We start from the raw sequence: 23589 nt of genomic DNA on the forward strand, positions 1-23589 counted from the left end.
GGAGAAAGAAAAGAAGCGGCAGATCAACTGGTCTAAAAAGGAGGTCTATTTAAAGGCTAGAGTATACAGATGAGTTTTAAGGTGAGACTTAAATGCTTCTACTGAGGTAGCATCTCGAACTGTTACCGGGAGGGCATTCCAGAGTACTGGAGCCCGAACGGAAAACGCTCTATGGCCCGCAGACTTTTTTTGGGCTTTGGGAATCACTAACAAGCCGGAGTCCTTTGAACGCAGATTTCTTGCCGGGACATATGGTACAATACAATCGGCAAGATAGGATGGAGCTAGACCGTGTAGTATTTTATACGTAAGTAGTAAAACCTTAAAGTCACATCTTAAGTGCACAGGAAGCCAGTGCAGGTGAGCCAGTACAGGCGTAATGTGATCAAACTTTCTTGTTCTTGTCAAAAGTCTAGCAGCCGCATTTTGTACCAACTGTAATCTTTTAATGCTAGACATGGGGAGACCCGAAAATAATACGTTACAGTAGTCGAGGCGAGACGTAACAAACGCATGGATAATGATCTCAGCGTCTTTAGTGGACAGAATGGAGCGAATTTTAGCGAGTCATCATACCGACGTTTTCAACACGACACTTTGTGGGAAATTTAAAATTGCAATTTAGTAAACTAAAAAGGCCGTATTGGCATGTGTTGCAATGTTAATATTTCATCATTGATATATAAACTATCAGACTGCGTGGTGGCTAGTAGTGGCTTTCAGTAGGCTTTTAAAGGGGAACATTATCAGCAGACCTATGTAAGCGTCAATATATACCTTGATGGTGCAGAAAAAAGACCATCTATTTTACCTCTTGGGAGTGCATTCCACATTGATGTGGCATAGAAAGAGAATGAGTTAAGACCTTTGTTAGATGGGAATCTGGGTTTAACGTGGTTTGTGGAGCTCCCCCTGGTGTTGTGGTTATGGTGGTCATTTACGTTAAGGAAGTAGTTCGACATGTACTTCGGTATCAAGGAGGTGTAGCGGATTTTATAGACCAGGCTCAGTGCAAGTTTTTTGACTCTGTTCACGTGGGGTACATCAGTGAAAAAAGGTTGAGAACCACTGTTGTAGAGGACGTTAAAGGCAGTGCAGTCACGGCAGCTCTCTATAATGTCGGCCGGGTGAAAATTGGGACAAATTTGGGCAAATGGTTGCATTCTGTGGCCCTCAGGTAAATTGAGTTTGAGACCCCTGCTTTAGATGGAGCTGCACTAAAGGGAATGTCAACAAAACAGTCAGACAGGTCAGTCAAACTTTATTAATAGATTACAAACCAGCTTCTGACAATTCCGTTCACTCCCAAAAAGAATAAACAGCTGTTTTATTATTTTCCACTATCCAAATAAACAGGTAAAAAACAGTCTGATACTGTTACTGTAAATCAAAGGTTAATGCAATCACAAAATAGTAACACTGGAAATAGTGCAAAGCAATAATATATCAATAACTCAACCTTGCTCAAAGGATAATGTCACACAACACAAGACACAAAATAAACATGTAAAGCTCACTTTATTAAGTTATTCCTCATCCACCAATCCCTCAAATTCTTCTTCTTCAGTGTTGGAATCAAACAGTTGGGCGAATACGGCATCCAACATGCCCGGCTCCGTCTCGTCCAAGTCCTCATTAAAGGAGTCAGTGTCGCTGCTGTTAAAGGGGAACATTATCAGCAGTAAGCGTCAATATATACCTTGATGGTGCAGAAAAAAGACCATCTAATTTTTTAACCGATTTCCGAACTCTAAACGGGTGAATTTTGGCGAATTAAACGCCTTTCTGTTTATCGCTCTTTTTTGTGATGACGTCGCCGAGGTAACACACCCGCCATTTTCATTTACAACACATTACAAACACCGGGTCTCAGCTCTGTTATTTTCCGTTTTTTTGACTATTTTTTGGAACCTTGGAGACATCATGCCTCGTCGGTGTGTTGTCGGAGGGTGTAACAACACTAACAGGGAGGGATTCAAGTTGCACCACTGGCCCCAAGATGCCAAAGTGTCTGCCGCCAGACCCCCATTGAATGTACCAGAGTGTCTCCACATTTGACCGGCGATTACAGACATGGCACAGAGATGTATGGATAACCTGCAGATGCATTTGCAACGATAGTCAACGAAATCACAAAGGTGAGATTTGTTGATGTTGACTGCCAGCTAATCGATGCTAACATGCTATGCTAATCGATGCTAACATGCTATTTACCGGCGGTGCTAAAGCGGACATGGAACAGAGATGTATGGATAACCTGTAGATGCATTTGCAACTATATTAAGTTTACTTCCACCTACATTTAATGCGAAACAAACACTTACCAATCGACGGATTTAAGTTGCTCCAGTGTCAAAAGATGCGAAAGTCCTGATCGTTTGGTCCGCACATTTTACCGGCGATGCTAACGCAGCTATTCGGCCATGCTATGGCTATGAATAGCGTCAATAGCTATTCGCTCAATAGCTTCAGTTTCTTCTTCAATATTTTATAGCTGCTAAGTCAGTGGCTAGCACACGCTTTGAAGTTGTCAGTGAGTTAGGTTTACCAACGTACACCTGGAGCAGCCACCCTGCCTGGTCCGCGTTACACTCACCCCCTTAACTTCACTCACTCCTACATGGGTCGTGGTTTCCACCTTACCATATTGCCAACGTTCCAAGAAAGGCACAAACCCACGTTGTCGGTGCTAGAAGTTAGGTTTACCAACGTCCACCAGGAGCAGCCACTGTGCCTAACCCCGTTACACTCCCTACCTGTACCTCACTCTCACCCATCCGGGTCATGGCACCATTTTAGCGGCTGTGCGTTGTGTTTCCACCTTACAATAGGTGTGCTAGCCTGAGCTGCTAAGTCAGTGGCTAGCACACGCTTTGAAGTTGTCAGTGAGTTAGGTTTACCAACGTACACCTGGAGCAGCCACCCTGCCTGGTCCGCGTTACACTCGCCCCCTTAACTTCACTCACTCCTACATGGGTCGTGGTTTCCATCCATCCATCCATCCATCCATTTTCTACCGCTTATTCCCTTTCGGGGTCGCGGGGGGCGCTGGCGCCTATCTCAGCTACAATCAGGCGGAAGGCGGGGTACACCCTGGACAAGTCGCCACCTCATCGCAGGGCCAACACAGATAGACAGACAACATTCACACTCACATTCACACACTAGGGCCAATTTAGTGTTGCCAATCAACCTATCCCCAGGTGCATGTCTTCCACCTTACCATATTGCCACCGCTCCGAGCAAGGCACAAACCCACGTCGTCGGTGCTAGAAGTTAGGTTTACCAACGCCCACCAGGAGCAGCCACCGTGCCTAACCCCGTTACACTCCCTACCTATACCTCACGCTCACCCATCCGGGTCATGGCACCATTTTAGCGGCTGTGCGTTGTGTTTCCACCTTACCATAAGTGTGCTAGCCTGAGCTGCTAAGTCAGTGTCTAGCAGACGCTTTGAAGTTGGCGGGGAGTTAGGTTTCCCAACGTACACCTGGAGCAGCCACCCTGCCTGGTCCGCGTTACACTCACCCCCCTGAACTTCACTCACTCCTACATGGGTCGTGGTTTCCACCTTACCATATTTCCACCGCTCCGAGCAAGGCACAAACCCACGTCGTCGGTGCTACAAGTTAGGTTTACCAACGTCCACCAGGAGCAGCCACCGTGCCTAACCCCGTTACACTCCCTACCTGTACCTCACTCTCACCCATCCGGGTCATGGCACCATTTTAGCGGCTGTGCGTTGTGTTTCCACCTTACCATATTGCCACCCCTCGTCGCCGGGTTGGGACGTAAGTTTGCTACCCTGAGCTGCTAAGTCAGTGTCTAGCAAACTCTTTGAAGTTGTCGGGGAGTTAGGTTTTCCAAACAGCCCCCCTGCCTGGCCCCCGTTACACCCAACCCCCAAACCTCACTCACTCCTACCTGGGTTGCGGTTTCCACCTTACCATATTGATAAATGATAAATGGGTTGTACTTGTATGGCGCTTTTCTACCTTCAAGGTACTCAAAGCGCTTTGAGACTACTTCCACATTTACACATTCAACCACTGATGGAGGGAGCTGCCATGCAAGGCGCTAACCAGCACCCATCAGGAGCAAGGGTGAAGTGTCTTGCTCAGGACGAGGTTGGTACTAGGTGGGGATTGAACCAGGGATCCTCAAGCTGCGCACGGACACCCTCCCACTGCGCCACGCCATCCAAAGCTACCGTAGCCACGTTGCCGGGTTGGAGGTAAGTGTGCCATCCCCCGTTACACAAGCAGGTTACAAGCCGGAGGGACATCACCCAGGTACCGTAACATGGCACCGTTGGATTATACACAAATGGATGCCCGGTAGGAATGTCGTGAGTTGATCGACTGAACGTTAAGATCTGAGGACTGTCACAAAAGTTGGTAAAGAAGGTTGAGAAGCTTGGCTTTAGAGGACGACCAATCCTTCCTGCATGGCGGCTCTGCAGAGGGCATGGTGAGGGTCTCCCTGCATCAGGCGTTCTGTATTGTTCCCCCGCCATTGTCCCCTGGATGCGTGCACACCATGCTAGTCCTTTCCTTTGTCCAACCACGTCAAAGCCACTTAATGATCTTTTGTTTCAAATACTATATAAACAAGCGGCTTTATTTAATACCTTTGAATAACAATGGCGTGTTTGTGCGGGCGTGCTATAAAAAGCCCCGGAAAGAGAAGGAAGCTCTCCAAAAGGACACCATGGGCAAGGTAGGTTCTCCCGGTCTGGCACGCCAGCGTGGTTTCTGACGCCATGGTCTGTGGGCAGATCATCTTCTACGAGGACAAGAACTTCCAGGGTCGCAGCTACGAGTGCAGCAACGACTGCACGGACCTCCACTCCTTCTTCGGCCGCTGCAACTCCATCCGGGTGGAGAGCGGCTGCTTCATGATCTACGAGCGGCCCAACTTCGCGGGCCACCAGTACTTCATGCGGCGGGGCGACTACTCCGACTTCCAGAGGTGGATGGGCTTCAGCAGCTGCATCCGCTCCTGCAGGATGATCCCGGAGGTAAGAACGCCGCACGTGTGGGGCCGCCCGGCGCTCCGACTGACGCTTCCTCCCCCGCCCGCAGTACCGAGGCTCGTACAGGCTGCGCATCTACGAGAAGCCCGACTTCGGCGGCCACACCATGGAGTTCATGGACGACTGCGCCTGTGTGTCCGACCGTTTCCACCACCGCCATGTCTACTCCTGTAACGTCATCAACGGCTACTGGATCTTCTACGAGTACCCCAACTTCCGAGGGCGCCAGTACTTCCTGAGGCCCGGCGAGTACCGGCGCTACCGCGACTGGTGCGCCACCTGCGCCATCGTCAGCTCCTTCAGGAGGGTCAGCGAATTTTAGCCATCCAGTCAAAACTTGCTGTAAATATCCAAGCGCTTTGTTTATTAAAGATGTCACATTTTTACCTCTCCTCGACTTCAAATGTACTTTGCCATCGCATTTGCTTCTCAATCAATCAATCAATCAATCAATCAATCAATCAATCAATCAATCAATCAATCAATCAATCAATCAATCAATCAATCAATCAATCAAAGTTGATGTCTACACCTCAGATCTCTGTTGACAACATTCCAGTAGCATTAGGACCGGTCCGGTTCTCAGTCCGGGTCCTGGTTTGGATTCCCATTCTTTGGAGAGTGAAGGTCAGAAATTAATTTGAGGCAGTGTGTAAATACTAATCTTACTAATCTTAATACTATCCTTATTTACTCCAATCAGGTGATCATTTTCATACATATATATATATATATATATATATATATATATATATATATATATATATATATATATATATATATATGTCTGTATGTATGTATATATGTAGGTATAATTATGTATGTATATATATATATGTATATATATATGCATGTATACATGGTTATATACAGTATGTATGTATATGTATACATACACACACATATATATATACATATACGTATATACATACATATATTTATATACATACATACACATATATATTTATAAACATATATATATACATATATATTTATATACATATATAGATATATGCATACATATATATACATATATATATATATATACAGTGTATGTATGTAATAATGTAGGTATAAAGTATATATATATATGTATGTATGTAGGTATAATGTAGGTATATATATATATACCTACATTATACCTACATACATACATACATACACTGTATATATACATATATAAGTATATAGATATGTATATATATGTATGCATGTATCTATATATGTGTATAAATAAATCTGTGTGTATATATATATGTTTCTAAATATATGTGTGTATGTATGTATATGAATATATGTATGCATGTATCTATATATGTGTATAAATAAATCTGTGTGTATATATATATGTTTCTAAATATATGTGTGTATGTATGTATATGAATATATGTATGTATATAAATATATATATATATACATTTATTTATATACATATATGTATGAATATATGTATACACATACATACATACTGTATATAACCATGTATACATGCATATATATATACATACATAATTATACCTACATATATACATACATACATACATACATTTATTTATATACATATATACATACATACATATACTGTATATATATGTACATATATACATACATATACTGTATATATACATACATATATGTATGCATACATGTATGTATATATGTATGTATATATGTATATAAATAAATGTATGTATGTATGTATCTATATATATGTGTATCTATATACATATATGTATGTATGTATACATACATACATACATATGCATGCATACATGTATATACATACAATATATATGTATATAAATACAGTTTATATATAAATAGATGTTCCTTTCTCTCATGAAGACAAGAATATAAGTCGGTGTATTACTTTATTTTGATGACTTGCATTGATTGGAATCAGCCATGTTTCACAGTTGTTGCTGATCAGCTCCACAACTTGGAATGGACATCATTAAGTTGAAAAACATGTCCTCCTCTCTTTCCCACGCCACAAGACAGTGGTTGGTTTTAGCTTCCTACCCGTCCAGCTTCCAAAAACGTTTTATATACACTGGAGCTAACTCCCGAGCTCGCTAAGTTGTTTTTTTTTTTTCATTCCTGAGACTTTTATTTTGCTAGAGCAGGCAGGATGGAGCAGCGCTTTTATTGTGAAAGCAAGAAGTGTACGAGCCAGCACGAGGGGTCCTCTAAGTGGCCCAAATGACGTCATACTGAACATTTTTTTTGAGGTTTACTTCCTTTAATGCTCGCCATGGAGTGACACACCCTCCCAGATCCACCGGTAAGCTCGCCCTCCATCCACTTGTATTCACAAGCCGCAAAGTATGTGAAAACACCCTTTATTACCTTCACAAATTCAGTCAGCCCTTTTGAATATTCGGATATTTTCGAAAAATAGACATTCCGTTAGTAACGCTTCTGCACTCTGACCATATTATCAGGGCAGTCATACTGGAAATACGCAAACATTAGAAAGATATGTTGTGTTTATTGTCAGAATAATTGTATGTATCAATCAATCAATCAATGTTTATTTATATAGCCCCAAATCACAAATGTCTCAAAGGACTGCACAAATCATAACGACTACAACATCCTCGGAAGAACCCACAAAAAGGGCAAGGAAAACTCACACCCAGTGGGCAGGGAGAATTCACATCCAGTGGGACGCCAGTGACAATGCTGACTATGAGAAACCTTGGAGAGGACCTCAGATGTGGGCAACCCCCCCCCTCTAGGGGACCGAAAGCAATGGATGTCGAGCGGGTCTAACATGAGACTGTGAAAGTTCAATCCATAGTGGCTCCAACACAGCCGCGAGAGTTCAGTTCAAGCGGATCCAAGACAGCAGCGAGAGTCCCGTCCACAGGAAACCATCTCAAGCGGAGGCGGATCAGCAGCGTAGAGATGTCCCCAACCGATACAGGCGAGCGGTCCATCCTGGGTCCCGACGAGCAGTCCATCCTGGGTCTCGACTCTGGACAGCCAGTACTTCATCCATGGTCATCGGACCGGACCCCCTCCACAAGGGAGGGGGGGACATAGGAGAAAGAAAAGAAGCGGCAGATCAACTGGTCTAAAAAGGAGGTCTATTTAAAGGCTAGAGTATACAGATGAGTTTTAAGGTGAGACTTAAATGCTTCTACTGAGGTAGCATCTCGAACTGTTATCGGGAGGGCATTCCAGAGTACTGGAGCCCGAACGGAAAACGCTCTATAGCCCGCAGACTTTTTTTGGGCTCTAGGAATCACTAATAAGTACGTTATCACAAAACGTTCTGCTCCCATGAGTTCACGGCAAGCAGACAAAAGCTGTCTTTGATCGAACCAAGCGAAAGGCTTGTAAAACTCCACTGTATACAATGGGAAGTGACATGAAGGTGTCGATTTCTTTGATCAATCGTGATCCACAGGAAGATTTTGTCCTGACCCAAGATCTACGCAGCGGAGAGGAAGCAGGACCTGACGCAAGCTCCTGGCATCCGTTCTTTAGACTGCTTTGTGACCGAGAGCAACAGCAGTTTACGACCCCCTCTCCCCTTACAAAACAGCTGTTGCCATGTATTCAGGGAAAGCCCAAATAAAAGAGGAGGCGTGCTATCCTTTCGTCAGAGCGTAGTGGAAGACTGTACAAGAGTACCACCCAGGCGTCTCTCCTCAGTGAGCTAAATTGAATCCTGTCTCTGTTTAATTCCTTGCTTCTTGTCTACTTAATAGATCTTTCACAATCCTTATGTCTGCAGTCTAAATGGTGAATAAATATCTAACAATTGAGTCAACGGATGGCGAATCCTCTCATTATTACCCGTAAAAACATCCAGAAAGAACCAACAATACTCCATTTACATGTCCTGACCTGAAAATGAACCAAAAATGACTGATATTGTTATTGTAAGCGCTAACGCAGACGGACTATATTAGCGGCGCGTTGATAGCAACGAGCTAACGCTAGCTTACGCTGCTATAAAATGGCGGCCTCTTCTGCTTGGTTTCAAACTTGCTAAAAGTAAATTACAAATTATAATTCAAGCATCTCTCACCTGCTTGTAATGCTGAACGGGTTGTACTTGTTTAGTGCTTTTCTACCTTCAAGGTACTCAAAGTGCTTTGACACTATTTCCACATCCACTCATTCACACAGTGACGGCGGGGGCTGCCATGCTAGGCTGTATTGGTCATCCTCTTTGTGTTCAGGCTCAAAAACATAAGGTCCTGGATCATTTTTCCCCCCAAAGTAATCGGTGTTGGCTCCCGCAAACGTCTGCTTGGTTAGCGTCGTTGTCGATGGGGAAGAGATCTTTGGTTGCTAGCACGACGTCTTAACGCCGACCTGAACACGCCAACTAACGCCGTTAGCATCGCAGCGCTAGGCTAGCCAGTGGCCAAAACAGCCCGGCTTTTGCGAGCGAGCTTGCATTCACGAACCCTGGGAATTCTGAGCATCAACATTACAACATGTTGTTTATGTTGTTGTATTGCTGCAATAGTCATGATTAAATGTTGTTGCTCGTTTTTGAACGCATTACAAAGTTATCTTTTAATTGACATTATTGTAATATTTTAATTGCTACTTTGTTCAATTTGAATGTCACAAAATTCCACAACAATAAAAAGGCATTTGTTTTGGGTTTGTTTTTTTAACAAAAATGTGCATGTTTTCCAATTTTTTGCGATATGCATTCTGACTTAATTGTGCATTATGCTACTGTATGCTCGCTACACTACAAGATTTAATATGTGTAATTAATATCACACTTAACACCATCTTTTTGTCTCAGCAGCAAATAAAAATAGAATAAAAAATTAAAGAAGAAAAATACAAACCTCAATATTAACAATTTATTTTTAATATTGTATTTTTCCAAAAAAATGACAGAATGTTAATCCGTTCAATAAAAAAAAATAACGCAACTCCAACCCAATCATTTATAACATATGTGATATAACACAAATATAACACAAATCATTTAACAGTATCAATCATTAAAATAATAATAATAGTAATAATAATAATAATAATAATAATAATAATAGTGATGTAATGTTTATGTACTTTTTTTCTAAATTGCAAAAATATATATATACATATTTCATATTTATACACACAAATGTGTGTGTGTGTGTATATATATATATATATATATATATATATACATATATATATATACATATATTCACATACATCCTATTTCTACTGCTTTTTATATATATATATAAAATAAATTCTAAAAATAAAGGATGTGCAGCAAAAAAAAAAAAATATATATATATGTATATATATATATATATATATATATATATATATATATATATATATATATATATATATATATATATATATTCTAAAAATTATGAGAAAAACTGTTTTAAAACTAATGTGCAGCAAAAAATATGTATATAAACACACATTGGTATATATATACATATATATGTATGTATATATTTATATATATATATACATATAATGTTTGTCTGATCTTGAATGGGATTGTGCTGAAAATTGTAATTTTCCTGAAGGAACTCTCCTGACGGAATAAATAAAGTACTATCTAATCTAATCTAATCTAAAAAAGATTCTGAAATTTAGGAAAAACACCATTTTAAAAATAACGTGCAGCCATATGTATACATATATATATATATATATATATATATATATATATATATATATATATATATATATATATATATATATATATATATATATATATATATATATATATATTAGGGGTGGTCAAATTAATGCGTTAATTACGAGTTAACTCATCAATCTATTAACGCCGACAATTATTTTATCGCACATTTGCGTATGTTGTTTACATGCTTTTATTTTGTTAACGCCTTTCCTTAACAAGATGGCATCTCCCGGATGTACTTCGGCGTGGAGGGGCTCTTGGTAAAGATGGAACATTTGGCAAAAATACCGGACAATTCTGCAAATTTCCTGGCTGGCTTACAGCGTGGTCACTCCGGGATCACTTACGACCGCCAGACAATTCTGGATGTGGATAGATCGGGCCGTTTTGGACTGAATGAGGCGTGCTTGCTAGAGCGGCTAGCTAGCATGGGAATACTTTGCCGGCTACATCCAGCGGCCTGTGAAGCAGCGGAGTATATGTGTTGTCTGTCTATTTATGAATAATGCAGACCAGGAGTGTTGGCTGAGTTCTTAACGTTTACTTTCAGAGCGTGCATATCACAACATACAAGATGCCGTCATGGTGACACAACCTATACCGGGCATGCTCGTCACTCCTGTTGCATGCTGGGTAGGGTAGTTCTTTTTTCCCCTGGCTCATAACATCACAATATAGTACCATGTATATGCGTTCAGTTTATCAAAGCACCAAGCAAACAGATATGGTCATAATTATTTTAAGTGGACCACGCAGAATAAACACAACATTATTAATATTGCTACTACGGATAATTTGATCAAAAATTCCCTAAAACAGCCCACTACCTATAATATAAGTTTTTTAAACATAAGATCCCTGATAAAAAATGTTTCTGCTGTTACCTCAGAAATTGCCTGTTCAGATGTTATGATTGTGGCTCAGAGATTTGTATGTAGATTATATTTATTTTCCATATCAAACAGGATAACTTAAATACCCTGGTAGTGGCAATAAGCTTAAATGTTTGTATTTACATTTTTGGAGTTGATTTTCATAAAATATGCTATTTAACTGCTACTGTTTAACAAGGACTGATTTAAATTGTGTTTGCACAACAAATGTTTTGGCGCTTTTGTTCATGTGGGAGAATATTCCAATAAAGGTGCACTACACACTACTTTTGAATTCATTATTGGGCTTTGCGTATACAATGCAGTTAATCGGGATTAATCAGAGAAATAGTGCGATTAACTTCGATTAAAAATTTTAATCGTTGCCCAGTCCTAATATATATATATATATATATATATATATATATATATATATATATATATATATATATATATATATATATATATATAAAATATATATTCTAAAAATTATGAGAAAGACTGTTTTATAAATAGTGTTCAGCAAAAAATATGTATATACACACATTGGTATATATATATATATGTATATATATATATATATATATATATATATATATATATATATATATATATATATATATATATATATATATATATATATATGTATGTGTATATTTATATATGTACATATAAAAAAGGTTCTGAAAATTATGAAAAACACCGTTTTAAAAATAATGTGCAGCCATATACATATATATATATATATATATACATATATATATATATATATATATATATATATATATATTTATACATATATATTAATATATATACATATATGCATATATATACAAGTGTGTGTGTGTGTATGCGTGCGTGTGTGTGTGTGTGTGTGTGTATATATATATATACACTGAATCCTGAAAATTATGAAAAACAAAAATTGTGCAAAAAAAAAAAAAAAACATCGGTATACAAAATGTTTTGTGAAAGAACTTGAGGTCAAAGTGTCACCAAAGTTTGTGCCAATAAAACAACAAAAAAACAACAACATGCGTACAAAAATACTTTTAAAAACATTCCTGGATCACATTCTGACAATAAAATTGTGTTTGTGTATAAAAAATGGGTGTTCCTGAGCAAATGTTATCACCTGTCATGAATCATCATTTATTCCAAAATGTGTATATATATATATATATATATATATATATATATATATATATATATATATATATATATATATATATATATATATATATGAGACACTAGTGATTTAGGGCTATATAAGTAAACATTGATTGATTGACATTGATATATATATATATATGTATATATATATATATATATATATATACATATATATATATATATATACATACACATATATATATATATATATATATATATATATATATATATATATATGTGTATATATATGGTTTAATGGATCCAATGAAACACAAATAAGGCTGTAGCTGCTACCTAAATGCCTTTCCCCATTAAAAACAACATTTGTTTAGTCTTTATCATTAACATCCATCCATTTTCTACCGCTTAACAAACAGTCTAAAACCTGTGAAAGGAAATGTTTATATTGTTGCATGCCGACTGCTGAGTGTCCGCGAGTGTAATCCCGTACAACAAAAGGAAAGATGAAGACAAATCTGTGGCGTATTTGACTTCTCCAAGTGGACTTGAAGGGTCTAGAATCCGTCACTCTATCCGTCCTCCATGCAGTCAGTTGCTCACACAGTGGAGGCATTCATCCCTCCTGCATATGTGCGGAAGCTTCTGACTGAGCGAGCGCGCACAAAGCCACAAAGCCACAAAGCCACAAAGCCCGGCAGCGCGCACATAAAGCAGACAACTCCAGGCAGAAATGTATGGCCGGAGAAGCATTGTTGATGGTTTACAGGCCTTGTTCAGCAAAAGTCAAGTCTGCCGACTCATCAGCTTTGCACATTTGAATGACAAGGGGAGTCTGTATAAATAGGCCTTGGAATCATGGAGTTGGCAGAGCAAGTTGAAGCCTTCCACTGGAAACCACCTCAACCACCACCATGGGCAAGGTAACGGGACTTGTCAGCTTGCTAACCCAAAGAGCTGATCGATCTTGTCTTTTCAGATCATTCTTTTCGAGGAGAAGAACTTCCAGGGCCGCTCCTATGACTGCATGAGCGACTGCTCCGAGCTGACCTCTTTCCTGACCCGGTGCCAGTCCTGCCGGGTGGAGAGCGGCTGCTTCATGGTCTACGAGCGCCCCAACTTCATGGGGCTGCAGCTGTTCCTCAAGAGGGGCGAGTACAGCGACCTGCAGCGCCTGACAAGCATGGGAACGACCATGGACTCCATCAGATCCTGCAGAATGATCCCATCGGTAAGGCACCCATCGATGCTCGGGCAGAATCTCACCAAAGATGGTCTGCTCACATTTGGATTCAAATTACAGCACAGAGGCCAGTTCCGGATCAAGATCTTCGAGCGGGAGAACATGAGCGGCCAGTCCAACGAGCTGCAGGAGGACTGCGACAACATCATGGAGCGCTTCCGCATGAACGACATCCTGTCCTGCCAGGTGTTGGAAGGCCACTGGCTGATGTACGAGCAGCCCAACTTCCGGGGCAGGGTGATCTACGTGAAGCCCGGCGAGCACCGGAGCCTGAGGGAGATGGGCATGAGCGGCATCAGGCTCATGAGCTTGAGGCGCATCACCGACACGTGCTAGGAATTCTCCACTTGGCTTGAATAAATACAATTCTTCATAACTACCTGGGCTTGCCTTGTGTCACTACATAACAGAAAGCAAGTAGTACTTATTCAACATTATTTAGTATCTGGTATCCATCCGTCCCTGGAACCAGATCCTGGTCAATAGGGACGGCGTGGCGCAGTAGGAGAGTGGCCGTGCGCAACCCGAGGGTCACTGGTTCAAATCCCACCTAGAACCAACCTCGTCACGTCCGTTGTGTCCTGAGCAAGACACTTCACCCTTGCTCCTGATGGGTGCTGGTTGGCGCCTTGCATGGCAGCTCCCTCCATCAGTGTGTGAATGTGTGTGTGAATGGGTAAATGTGGAAGTAGTGTCAAAGCGCTTTGAGTACCTTGAAGGTAGAAAAGCGCTATACAAGTACAACCCATTTAATTTGGAATGGCGTTGATCGAGAATCGAGGGTTTACCGTACAGTCGTCCCCCGTTTATCGCAGACAATAAGTTCCTGGCCTGACTGTGGTAAACAAGTTGGATATTTTCACAGTTAGAGCATAAAAAACGGTTTATCACCTCCTGAATAAGCAGAAATACTTTAATAATCCCAGAAGGGAAGTTAAGATTTTCAGAACAATCCCATTCAAGAGCAGACAAATACAACAGGATCGCTGACGGGTCTGCCAACTTCTGGCCCCCCCTTACAAAAAAGGTGACAAACAGGTAGAGGAACAGGCCAAGGAAAGAGAAAACTCATAGCCATAGCACACATAAGCACATTGGAATCAGAAAATATTTTATTGCCATTGTTTGAGAACGGGTTCACAAACTATGAATTTTTCTTGGTGCAATGGTGCAACATAAAACAGGATAAGTAACACAATGAGCTGTGCCTGAGCTATCAGATCTTGTTACTGTTCATGTGTCTGATGGCCGAGGGGAAAAAACTGTTCAGGTGGCAGGAGGCGTAGGTCTGGATGGACCGTGGTCTCCTGCCTGAGGGGAGAGGGGAGAATAGTTTGTTACCAGGGTGGGAAGAGTCAGCTGTGATCCGACCCACACACCTCCTGTTCCTGGAGGAGAACAGGTCCTGGAGGGATCGGAGCTTAAAGCCAATCAGTTTCTCAGCAGCACGTACCATGCGCTGCAGTCCATGCTTATCCCGGACTGTGGCGCCGGGAAACCACACGGTGATGGAGGAGGTGAGGATGGACTCGATGATGGCTGAGTAGAACTGCTCCAGCATCTCGGTTGACACCTTCAGTTTCCTCAGCGGCCGCAGGAAGTACATCCTCTGCTGTGTAAGAGGGAAACATCAAAGAACAAAAAGGACATTCAAAGAGCAGAGCTGGTACACACAGCCACAAAAGTAAAACAACAACAACAAAACATACACTGTGGTGGCCTCTGCGGTGTTCCACGACATCGTCTGCTAGGGTGGGGTGGAGCATGGCCAGAGACAGGAGCAGACCCAACAAAGCAACCAAGAGAGCCGACTCCACCCTCTGCTGCCCACCCACTCTCGGCCAATGTCCAGTCCGAATGGATTAGCGAGAATACGTCCGATACCTACTGATTCAGCCAAGACACTGTGAAGCTTTTCCGTCCCTTCATCCGCATCTCCTCCAGTCTCTCCAAACGGACTCTGGTGTGGCAGAGACCCAGCAGCTGAAGATCCTGGCCAGGTGAAGCCATCAGGACCACATCTTCTGCAAAACGCAGAGACCTAATCATGCAGCCACCAAACCGGATCCCCTCAACGGCCTGACTGCGCCTAGATATTATGTCCATAAAATTCATGAACAGAATGGGTGGCAAAGGGCAGCCTTGGCAGAGTCCAACCCTCCCTGGAAATGGGTCCGACTTACTGCCGGCGATGCGGACTAAGCTCTGACACTGATCACACAGGGAGCGGACCGCCACAATCAGACAGTACTCCCTGAGTACTCCCCACAGGACTTCCAGAGGGACATGGTCGAATGCCTTCTCCAAGTCCACAAAGCACATGTAGACTGGTTGGGCAAACTCCCATGCACCCTCAAGGACCCTGCCCAGAGTATAGAGCTGGTCCACAGTTACAGGACCAGGACGAAAACCACTTTCTTCCTCCTGATAAGCGGAAGAAGATGGAGTAACCTTGGACAATAAACTCACCTTTGATCAGCACACCACGGACATTCAAAAAAGAAGTCAACAAAGACTGTCAGCCATCCGTAAACTTGAAGGGTATACGTTGTGCCACACCTCCGCTTAGTACTGTACCGAAGCATCGTTCAACACAACCTTCTGTACTCTTCCACATGATTTTTCATCATGCTTTCTGTAACCAACCAACCAAACTCACACGCATTACAAACATGGCAGCTAAAATAATCGGCCTACCCTCACCCAACATCTCAGATCTAAACCACAGGTCCATCATTTCACCGGCAAACACAATAATCCAGGATATGACTCACCCACAACACCAATACATCATCCCACTACCATCAGGGCGCAGGTACAGAACCATCAAATTCCAGAGTGCCCGCCTAGGGAAAAGCCTTATCCCTGCAGGCCCGGCCGACCAGTTTGACAAGCCTGTGAATGTGTTGGTCATGTTTGATGTCTTTTTGTTATTTTTGTTTGGGATTTTGTCGCAAATCACACGAATGTACCATGAGATACAGTCTGGTGTGCCGTGGGAGATGATCTCATTTCACCTAATTGGGTTAAAACATTTTTTGCACACCCGTAGTTGAGTGTGTGTGCTGTCTAGAGCTCGGCAGAGTAACCGTGTAATACTCTTCCATATCAGTAGGTGGCAGCAGGTAACTAATTGCTTTGTAGATATCAGGAACATGGTTTGTTGTGATCACAATATGCAGGCGACAGCGGGAGGCAGGGTGCAGGTAAAAAGGTATCTAACGCTTACACCAAAAATTAACAAAAGCTTAAGAAAAGGCATTGAAGCTTAGGGAAGGCGACGCAGAACGAAACTAAAACGGAACAGAAACAGAATGCTGGACGACAGCAAAGACTTCCAGCGCGTGGAGCGGACGGCGTCCACAAAGTACATCAGTACATGACAATCAACAATGTCCCGCACAACTTAAATAGTCTTGATTGAGAAAACAAAGCAGGTGCAGGGAATAGCGTCCAAGGAAGACATGAAACTGCTACAGGAAAATACCAACAAAAGAGGAAAAGCCACCAAGATAGGAGCGCAAGACAAGAAGTAAAACACCACACACAGGAAAACAGCAAAAAAGTCCAAATAAGTCAGGGTGTGATGTGACAGGTGGTGACAGTACACCTACTTTGAGACATGCATGCTTGGGTATGGTTTAAAGTCATACCAAACAATTGCAAGAACAAGTTTTTATTGTCAGTATTGGCTGCTTGGTTTCTATTTTCAATGATTTCTGCTGGTTGTGTGCCCCAGAAAAAAAAATGTGCCTTGGCTCAGAAAAGGTTGACAAACACTTGATTAAGGTGTACCCGTTGTCGGAAGCCTAGATTGTCTACTTCTCGTCAAATTTTATACAGGTGACACATTTTAGAATACAAAGTGTGTTAAGGCTCGTTGTCCTCGGTTCAAACGGTGAATAACCTGCGGCCCTCACCGCTTATGTGTCCAAGGTGATGGGAGGATGCCAGTGGCAGGCCGTGCGTTTCCCACCTAGGCCTTCAGTGATGTCCTCTCAAAGTACCATCATTGATGTCCCCATATGACCATGGCTGGAGAAATACTGTACCGGAAAACATTTACTGGGCATTAAACCACATCACGGGGCTCTCCCTTAGAGATAGGGTGAGAATCTCTGCCATCTGGGAGGAACTCAAAGTAAAGCCGGTGCTCCTCCACATCGAGAGGAGCCAGATGAGGTGGTTTGGGCATCTGGTCAGGATGCCACCCGAACGCCTCCCTAGGGAGGTGTTTAGGGCACGTCCAACCAGTAGGGGGCCACGGGGAAGACCCAGGACACGTTGGGAAGACTATGTCTCCCGGCTGGCCTGGGAACGCATCGGGATCCCCCGGGAAGAGCTAGACGAGGTGGCTGGGGAGAGGGAAGTCTGGGTTTCCCTGCTTAGGCTGTTGCCCCCGCGACCCGACCTCGGATAAGCGGAAGAAGATGGATGGATGGATGGATAAACCACATCAACAGTGTACAATAGGGCTTATTTTCTGGCGCATTTAAAAATTAATAAACCCGCACCAGCAATTAAATCATATTTCATGTGCTACTGTCAACATTAAAATGGCAAAAAACATACTAAACGTGAAAAAATAAACAAATAAAATATTTGAATTCACAATTTGTAGCGCCCATTCGACGGCGTATAAGTCAGGGGTACCCCTCGTAGTCGCTTACTTGGAGTGGAAATGGTGAGCATTTCGCCATTTCATCACTGACATGGTTTCACAAGATGTAGTTTCTCTTAAAATATCCTTCTTGAAAATGGCCTCTCAAATATACATCTGCCACCTGATCAAGCATTTGTTCTTCTTTTCTGGGTTAAAACAGGGATTTCTCTGCTAGCCCGGTATGGCTACTGCACAACACTTCCTGCTTCGGTAAATTGCAACTTGTGATTGGATACTCACTTTTGAGTGAGAAGTGAGTATCCAATCCCAGTCTGGTTAACATCAGGCTACCTAGATAGGCTACTCTCAACAACTTGTGATCTGATTGGCTATTGCAACTGTACGTGTTCTCTAATTCATCCACTAACGGTCCCGGTGAGTATCCAATCCCAGTCTGGTTAACATCAGGCTAGCTAGATAGGCTACTGTCAACAACTTGTGATCTGATTGGCTGTCGCAACTGTCTATCAACTGTATGTGTTCTCTAATTCATCCACTAACGGTCCTGGTGAGTATTCAATTCCAGTCTGGTTAACATCAGGCTAACTAGATAGGCTACTGTCAACAACTTGTGATCTGATTGGTTATCGCAACTGTCTATCAACTGTATGTGTTCTCTAATTCATCCGCTAACAATCCCGGTGAGTATCCAATCCCGGTGTCATTAACATCAGGCTGCCTATATAGGCTATTGTCAACAACTTGTGATCTGATTGGCTGTCACAACTGTCTATAGACTGTTGGTGTTCTCTAATTCATCTGCCAACGGTCCCGGTGAGTATCCAATCACAGGACACGTAAATGTCACGTTCAAGGTAAGGCCAGCTTGAAGGCTTTACTGACAACAAGTGCTGATCTGATTGGCTATGGCAATGATGTATCAACTGCATGTACCCGTTCACTTACCGTGCACAGACATTGTTGATTCTGAAGGCAGATTTGGTACATCATGGCAACATAGCCAAAATTTGGTTTGGATTCAAACCAGAACTAAAAACAACAGCGAAGGAAGGAGCATAATATGACATGAAGAGAATATGAATGATGGTTTGTACAGTCCAGGCAGAGGACGAGACTCTGTCCCAGGTGGAGGAGTTTAGGTATCTTGGGATCTTGTTCACGGGTAAGGGAAATATGGAGAAGGAAATCAGCCGGAAAATGGGAGCAGTATTGCAGTCTCTCTGCCGCACAGTTGTGACCAAACGAGAGCTGCGCCAGAAGGCGTAGCTCTCGGTCTACCGAGCTATCTACATTCCTACTCTCACCTATGGTCATGAAGTGTAGGTCATGACCCAAAGAATAAGATCGCGGATGCATGAGTTTCCTCAGAAGGGTGGCTGGCCTCTCCCTTAGAGATAGGGTGAGAAGTTCAGTCACCCGAGAGAGACTCGGAGTAGAGCCGCTGCTCCTTTGCTTGGAAAGGAGCCAGCTTAGGTGGCTGGGTCATCTCGTGCGGATGCCTCTCCAGCATCTCCCAAGGGAAGTCCTCCTTGCACGTCCCACTGGGAGGAGACCCCGCGACAGGCCAAGGACCTGATGGGGGGGATTACATCTCCTCTCTGGCCTGGGAACGCTTAGGGATTCTCCAGGAGGAAGTTGCTAATGTTGCTCTGGAGAGGGAAATCTGGGGGTCACAACTGTTGTCACGAAACGAGAGCTGAGCCAGAAGGCGAAGCTCTCGGTCTACCAAGCTATTTACATTCATACTCTCACCTATGGTCACAAAGTGTGGGTCATGACCGAAAAATTAGAGATGGCGGATACAAGCGGCCGAAATTAGTTTCCTCAGAAGGGTGGCTAGCATCTCCCTTAGAGGAGGGTAAGAAGTTCAGTCACCCGAGAGACACTTGGAGTAGAGCCGCTGCTCCTTCGCTTGGAAAGGAGCCAGCTTAGGTGGTTCGGGCATCTCGTGCGGATGCCTCACCAGCGTCTCCCTAGGGAGGTCCTCCTTGCACGTCCCACTGGGAGGAGACCCCACGACAGGCCAAGGACCTGATGGGGGGGGGGATTACATCTCCTCTCTGGCCTGGGAACGCTTAGGGATTCTCCAGGAGAAGGTTGCTAATGTTGCTCTGGAGAGGGAAATCTGGGGGTCACAACTGTTGCCACGAAACGAGAGCTGAGCCAGAAGGCAAAGCTCTCGGTCTACCAAGCTATCTACATTCATACTCTCACCTATGGTCACAAAGTGTGGGTCATGACCGAAAAATTAAGATGGCGGATACAAGCGGCCGAAATTAGTTTCCTCAGAAGGGTGGCTAGCATCTCCCTTAGAGATAGGGTAAGAAGTTCAGTCACCCGAGAGAGACTCGGAGTAGAGCCGCTGCTCCTTCGCTTGGAAAGGAGCCAGCTTAGGTGGTTCGGGCATCTCGTGCGGATGCCTCACCAGCGTCTCCCTAGGGAGGTTCTCCTTGCACGTCCCGCTGGGAGGAGACCCCGGGGCAGGCCAAAGGACCAGATGGGGGGATTACATCTCCTCTCTGACCTGGGAACGCTTTGGGATTCTCCAGGAGGAAGTTGCTAATGTTGCTCTGGAGAGGGAAGTCTGGGGGTCTCTGCTGGAGCTGTTGTCCCCGCGACCTGATTCCGAATAACCGGTTGAAGATGGATGGATGGATGGAGGATATAAATACTTTTAGATATTTAAGGACAGTCAATTACTTTGATCTATAATTATAATGAGGATTTCTGGTTGTTTGGCCAGCAGAGAGGGTCTTGCTGGCTCTGACAGCACACCACAGGATAATGCCCACCCTCATTTCATAAACAGATTTCCCTAAAAAAGCAAACCTGTTATTTCTTTCAAATACACTGCGCTTCTTTTCCGAAAATAATACGCATTGATTTCTGTGCTTACCCAGGAGTAAAAGTAAAGAGACAACATGTTTTTTCCCCGGCCCACTAGATACGGAAACTAAATTAAACCTGCTTTGATTCAAAATGTCGTACAGGCACCAACATGTGCCAGGCGATGGCGTTAAAAGTGATGTTTGATCGTCCCACAGCCGATATTTAATTAGCTCACTAAACCGAGTTCCTCGGCTTTGCTTACTTTCTGGAAATGCGAACAATCTTACCAAATCCTTTTCCCCCCTGAAGCGCTCATGATCACTATTGTGTGTTCGACCGTGTAAATAAGTCATTTGGCGGCTCGCAATGACCCACAATGCATTGCGTATAATTTGTCACACTTCCAAGCACTACAATAGATGTTTTGTAGTTGTTAACACCTTTAGAGCATCAGACACTATTACGAGCCCCTGTGAATTGAGGGTGTGTACCGACCTTTAACCATTACGGTGTGCAAGGTAACAGTGTCTCCAGTCAAGCGTGGTCAGGGGCCGCACGACTGCTGTCGTTATCTGTCTTTTTGGTCGTGTTGCGGGCTGCACGGTGTGACAGGGGTTAGTGCGTGTGCCTCACAATACGAAGGTCCTGGGTTCGGTCCTGGGCTCGGGATCTTTCTGTGTGGAGTTGGCATGGTCTCTCCCGTGACTGCGTAGGTTCCCCCCAGGTACTCGGGCGTCCTCCCCCCTCCAGAGACATGCACCTGGGGATAGGCCCCTCCCACCTACAGAGACATGTACCTAGGGATTGGCCCTTCCCACCTCCAAAGACATGCACCTGGGGATAGGCCCCTCCCACCTCCAAAGACATGCACCTGGGTATAGGTTGATTGGCAACACTAGATGGTCCCTAGTGTGTGAATGTTGTGTATCCGTGTTGGCCCTGCGATGAGGTGGCTACTTGTCCAGGGTGTATACTGCCTACCGCCCGAATGCAGCTGAGATAGGCTCCTGCACCCCCCGCAACAAGCGGTAGGAAATGGATGGAAGGATGGTCGTGTTGTTTGGAGCAAACAGCACACAAGGAAGTACATTTAAAAGGGATTTTTTATTGAAAAGCTCGGCATCTAAGAACAGGAATCCATGATGCGCCTCATGCTCATGACGCGAGTGCCACTCATGCCCATGTCCCTGAAGCTGCGGTACTCGCCGGGCCTCAGGTACATCATCTTGCCCCGGAAGTTGGGCTGCTCGAAAAGCAGCCAGTGGCCGTCAAGTACGTTGCAGGACATGCAGTCGCTCATGCGCAGGCGGTCCAGGATGTTGTCGCAGTCCTCCTGCAGCTCGTTGGACTGGCCGCTCATGTTCTCCCGCTCGAAGATCCTGATCCGGAACTGGCCTCTGTGCTGTGGACAGAGAGACGCAAAGGTCAACGAATGGCATTGAGCTAAGGGAAGGAGAAGGTGCCTGTCAGTACCATGGGGATCATACGGCAAGACCGGATGCAGTCGCTCATGTTCATGCGCTGGTAGTCGGAGTACTCGCCCCTCCTGACAAAGAACTGGTTGCCCATGTAGTTTGTGCGGTCGTAGACCATGAAGCAGCCGCTCTCCACCCGGCAGGAGAGGCACCTGCTCAGGTAGGAGGACATGTCGGCGCAGTCGCTGCTGGTCTCATAGGAACGACCCTGGAAGTTCCTGTCCTCGTAGAAGATGATCTGGAAAACACAAGGCCGTGAGCTGGATTATCAGAAGCTGATTCCTCCCAAGCCCTACCTTGCCCATGGTCATGGCTGCAGCTGGAAGCTCCAAAGGACTGCGTGCTTGGAGACCACGTCGCCCCCAGGGCTTTTATACCCGACCTGGCGCCCCAAAGGAGGCGTGGCGCTATTGTGCAAAGTCCTGACGGGGCGGAATGGAAGCGCTGTTGAAAGGGACTCATTTGTCACATTGTCTGCGCTGGTGAAGGACGCAAAACAGCTTTTTTTCCCCCACAATGCAGGAACATGATGTCAAAAGTTGTGTGGCGAGGACCTTTCTACACGCTTAAATCAACCATGCACGTTAGCGTTTTCCCAACATTTTGGAACCATTATTAATCCTTTAAAACGTTTTTTTGAAATGTACTTAAAAAATACTTATATTTGTTTGTCTTTTTATTATTTATTATTATTTATTTACACTCAGGAAAATCATATAGTTGAAGTAGATGATCTATATTG

The 23589-nt window shown here is 43.6% G+C and overlaps 3 protein-coding genes across 4 annotated transcripts; 2 read left to right on the forward strand and 1 right to left on the reverse strand.

Annotated features, from left to right (window-relative positions):
• Positions 1-4707: 4707 nt before the first annotated feature.
• LOC133538380 (gamma-crystallin M2-like) lies at positions 4708-5404 on the forward strand. Of its 2 annotated transcripts, XM_061879976.1 has the most exons (3): positions 4708-4719; positions 4778-5020; positions 5085-5404. In XM_061879976.1, exons 1-3 carry the CDS (start codon positions 4711-4713, stop codon positions 5355-5357), a joined length of 525 nt encoding a protein of 174 aa, XP_061735960.1. In that variant the 5' UTR covers positions 4708-4710; the 3' UTR covers positions 5358-5404. The 2 variants fall into 2 exon arrangements, with proteins under 2 accessions (XP_061735960.1, XP_061735959.1); XM_061879975.1 differs by having other exon boundaries at positions 4710-5020.
• An 8055-nt stretch (positions 5405-13459) lies between these two features.
• LOC133538379 (gamma-crystallin M1-like) lies at positions 13460-14293 on the forward strand. Its single transcript, XM_061879974.1, has 3 exons — positions 13460-13599; positions 13656-13907; positions 13980-14293. Exons 1-3 carry the CDS (start codon positions 13591-13593, stop codon positions 14253-14255), a joined length of 537 nt encoding a protein of 178 aa, XP_061735958.1. The 5' UTR covers positions 13460-13590; the 3' UTR covers positions 14256-14293.
• Positions 14294-22461: 8168 nt separating this feature from the next.
• On the reverse strand, positions 22462-23285 carry LOC133538383 (gamma-crystallin M3-like). The gene is made up of 3 exons (XM_061879979.1): positions 23144-23285; positions 22846-23085; positions 22462-22774 (listed from the first exon to the last, which is right to left on the reverse strand). Exons 1-3 carry the CDS (start codon positions 23156-23158, stop codon positions 22496-22498), a joined length of 534 nt encoding a protein of 177 aa, XP_061735963.1. The 5' UTR covers positions 23159-23285; the 3' UTR covers positions 22462-22495.
• Between the last annotated feature and the right edge of the window lie 304 nt (positions 23286-23589).

The sequence above is a fragment of the Nerophis ophidion genome, linkage group LG19, assembly GCF_033978795.1.
Source record: "Nerophis ophidion isolate RoL-2023_Sa linkage group LG19, RoL_Noph_v1.0, whole genome shotgun sequence".
Lineage (NCBI taxonomy): Eukaryota > Metazoa > Chordata > Actinopteri > Syngnathiformes > Syngnathidae > Nerophis > Nerophis ophidion.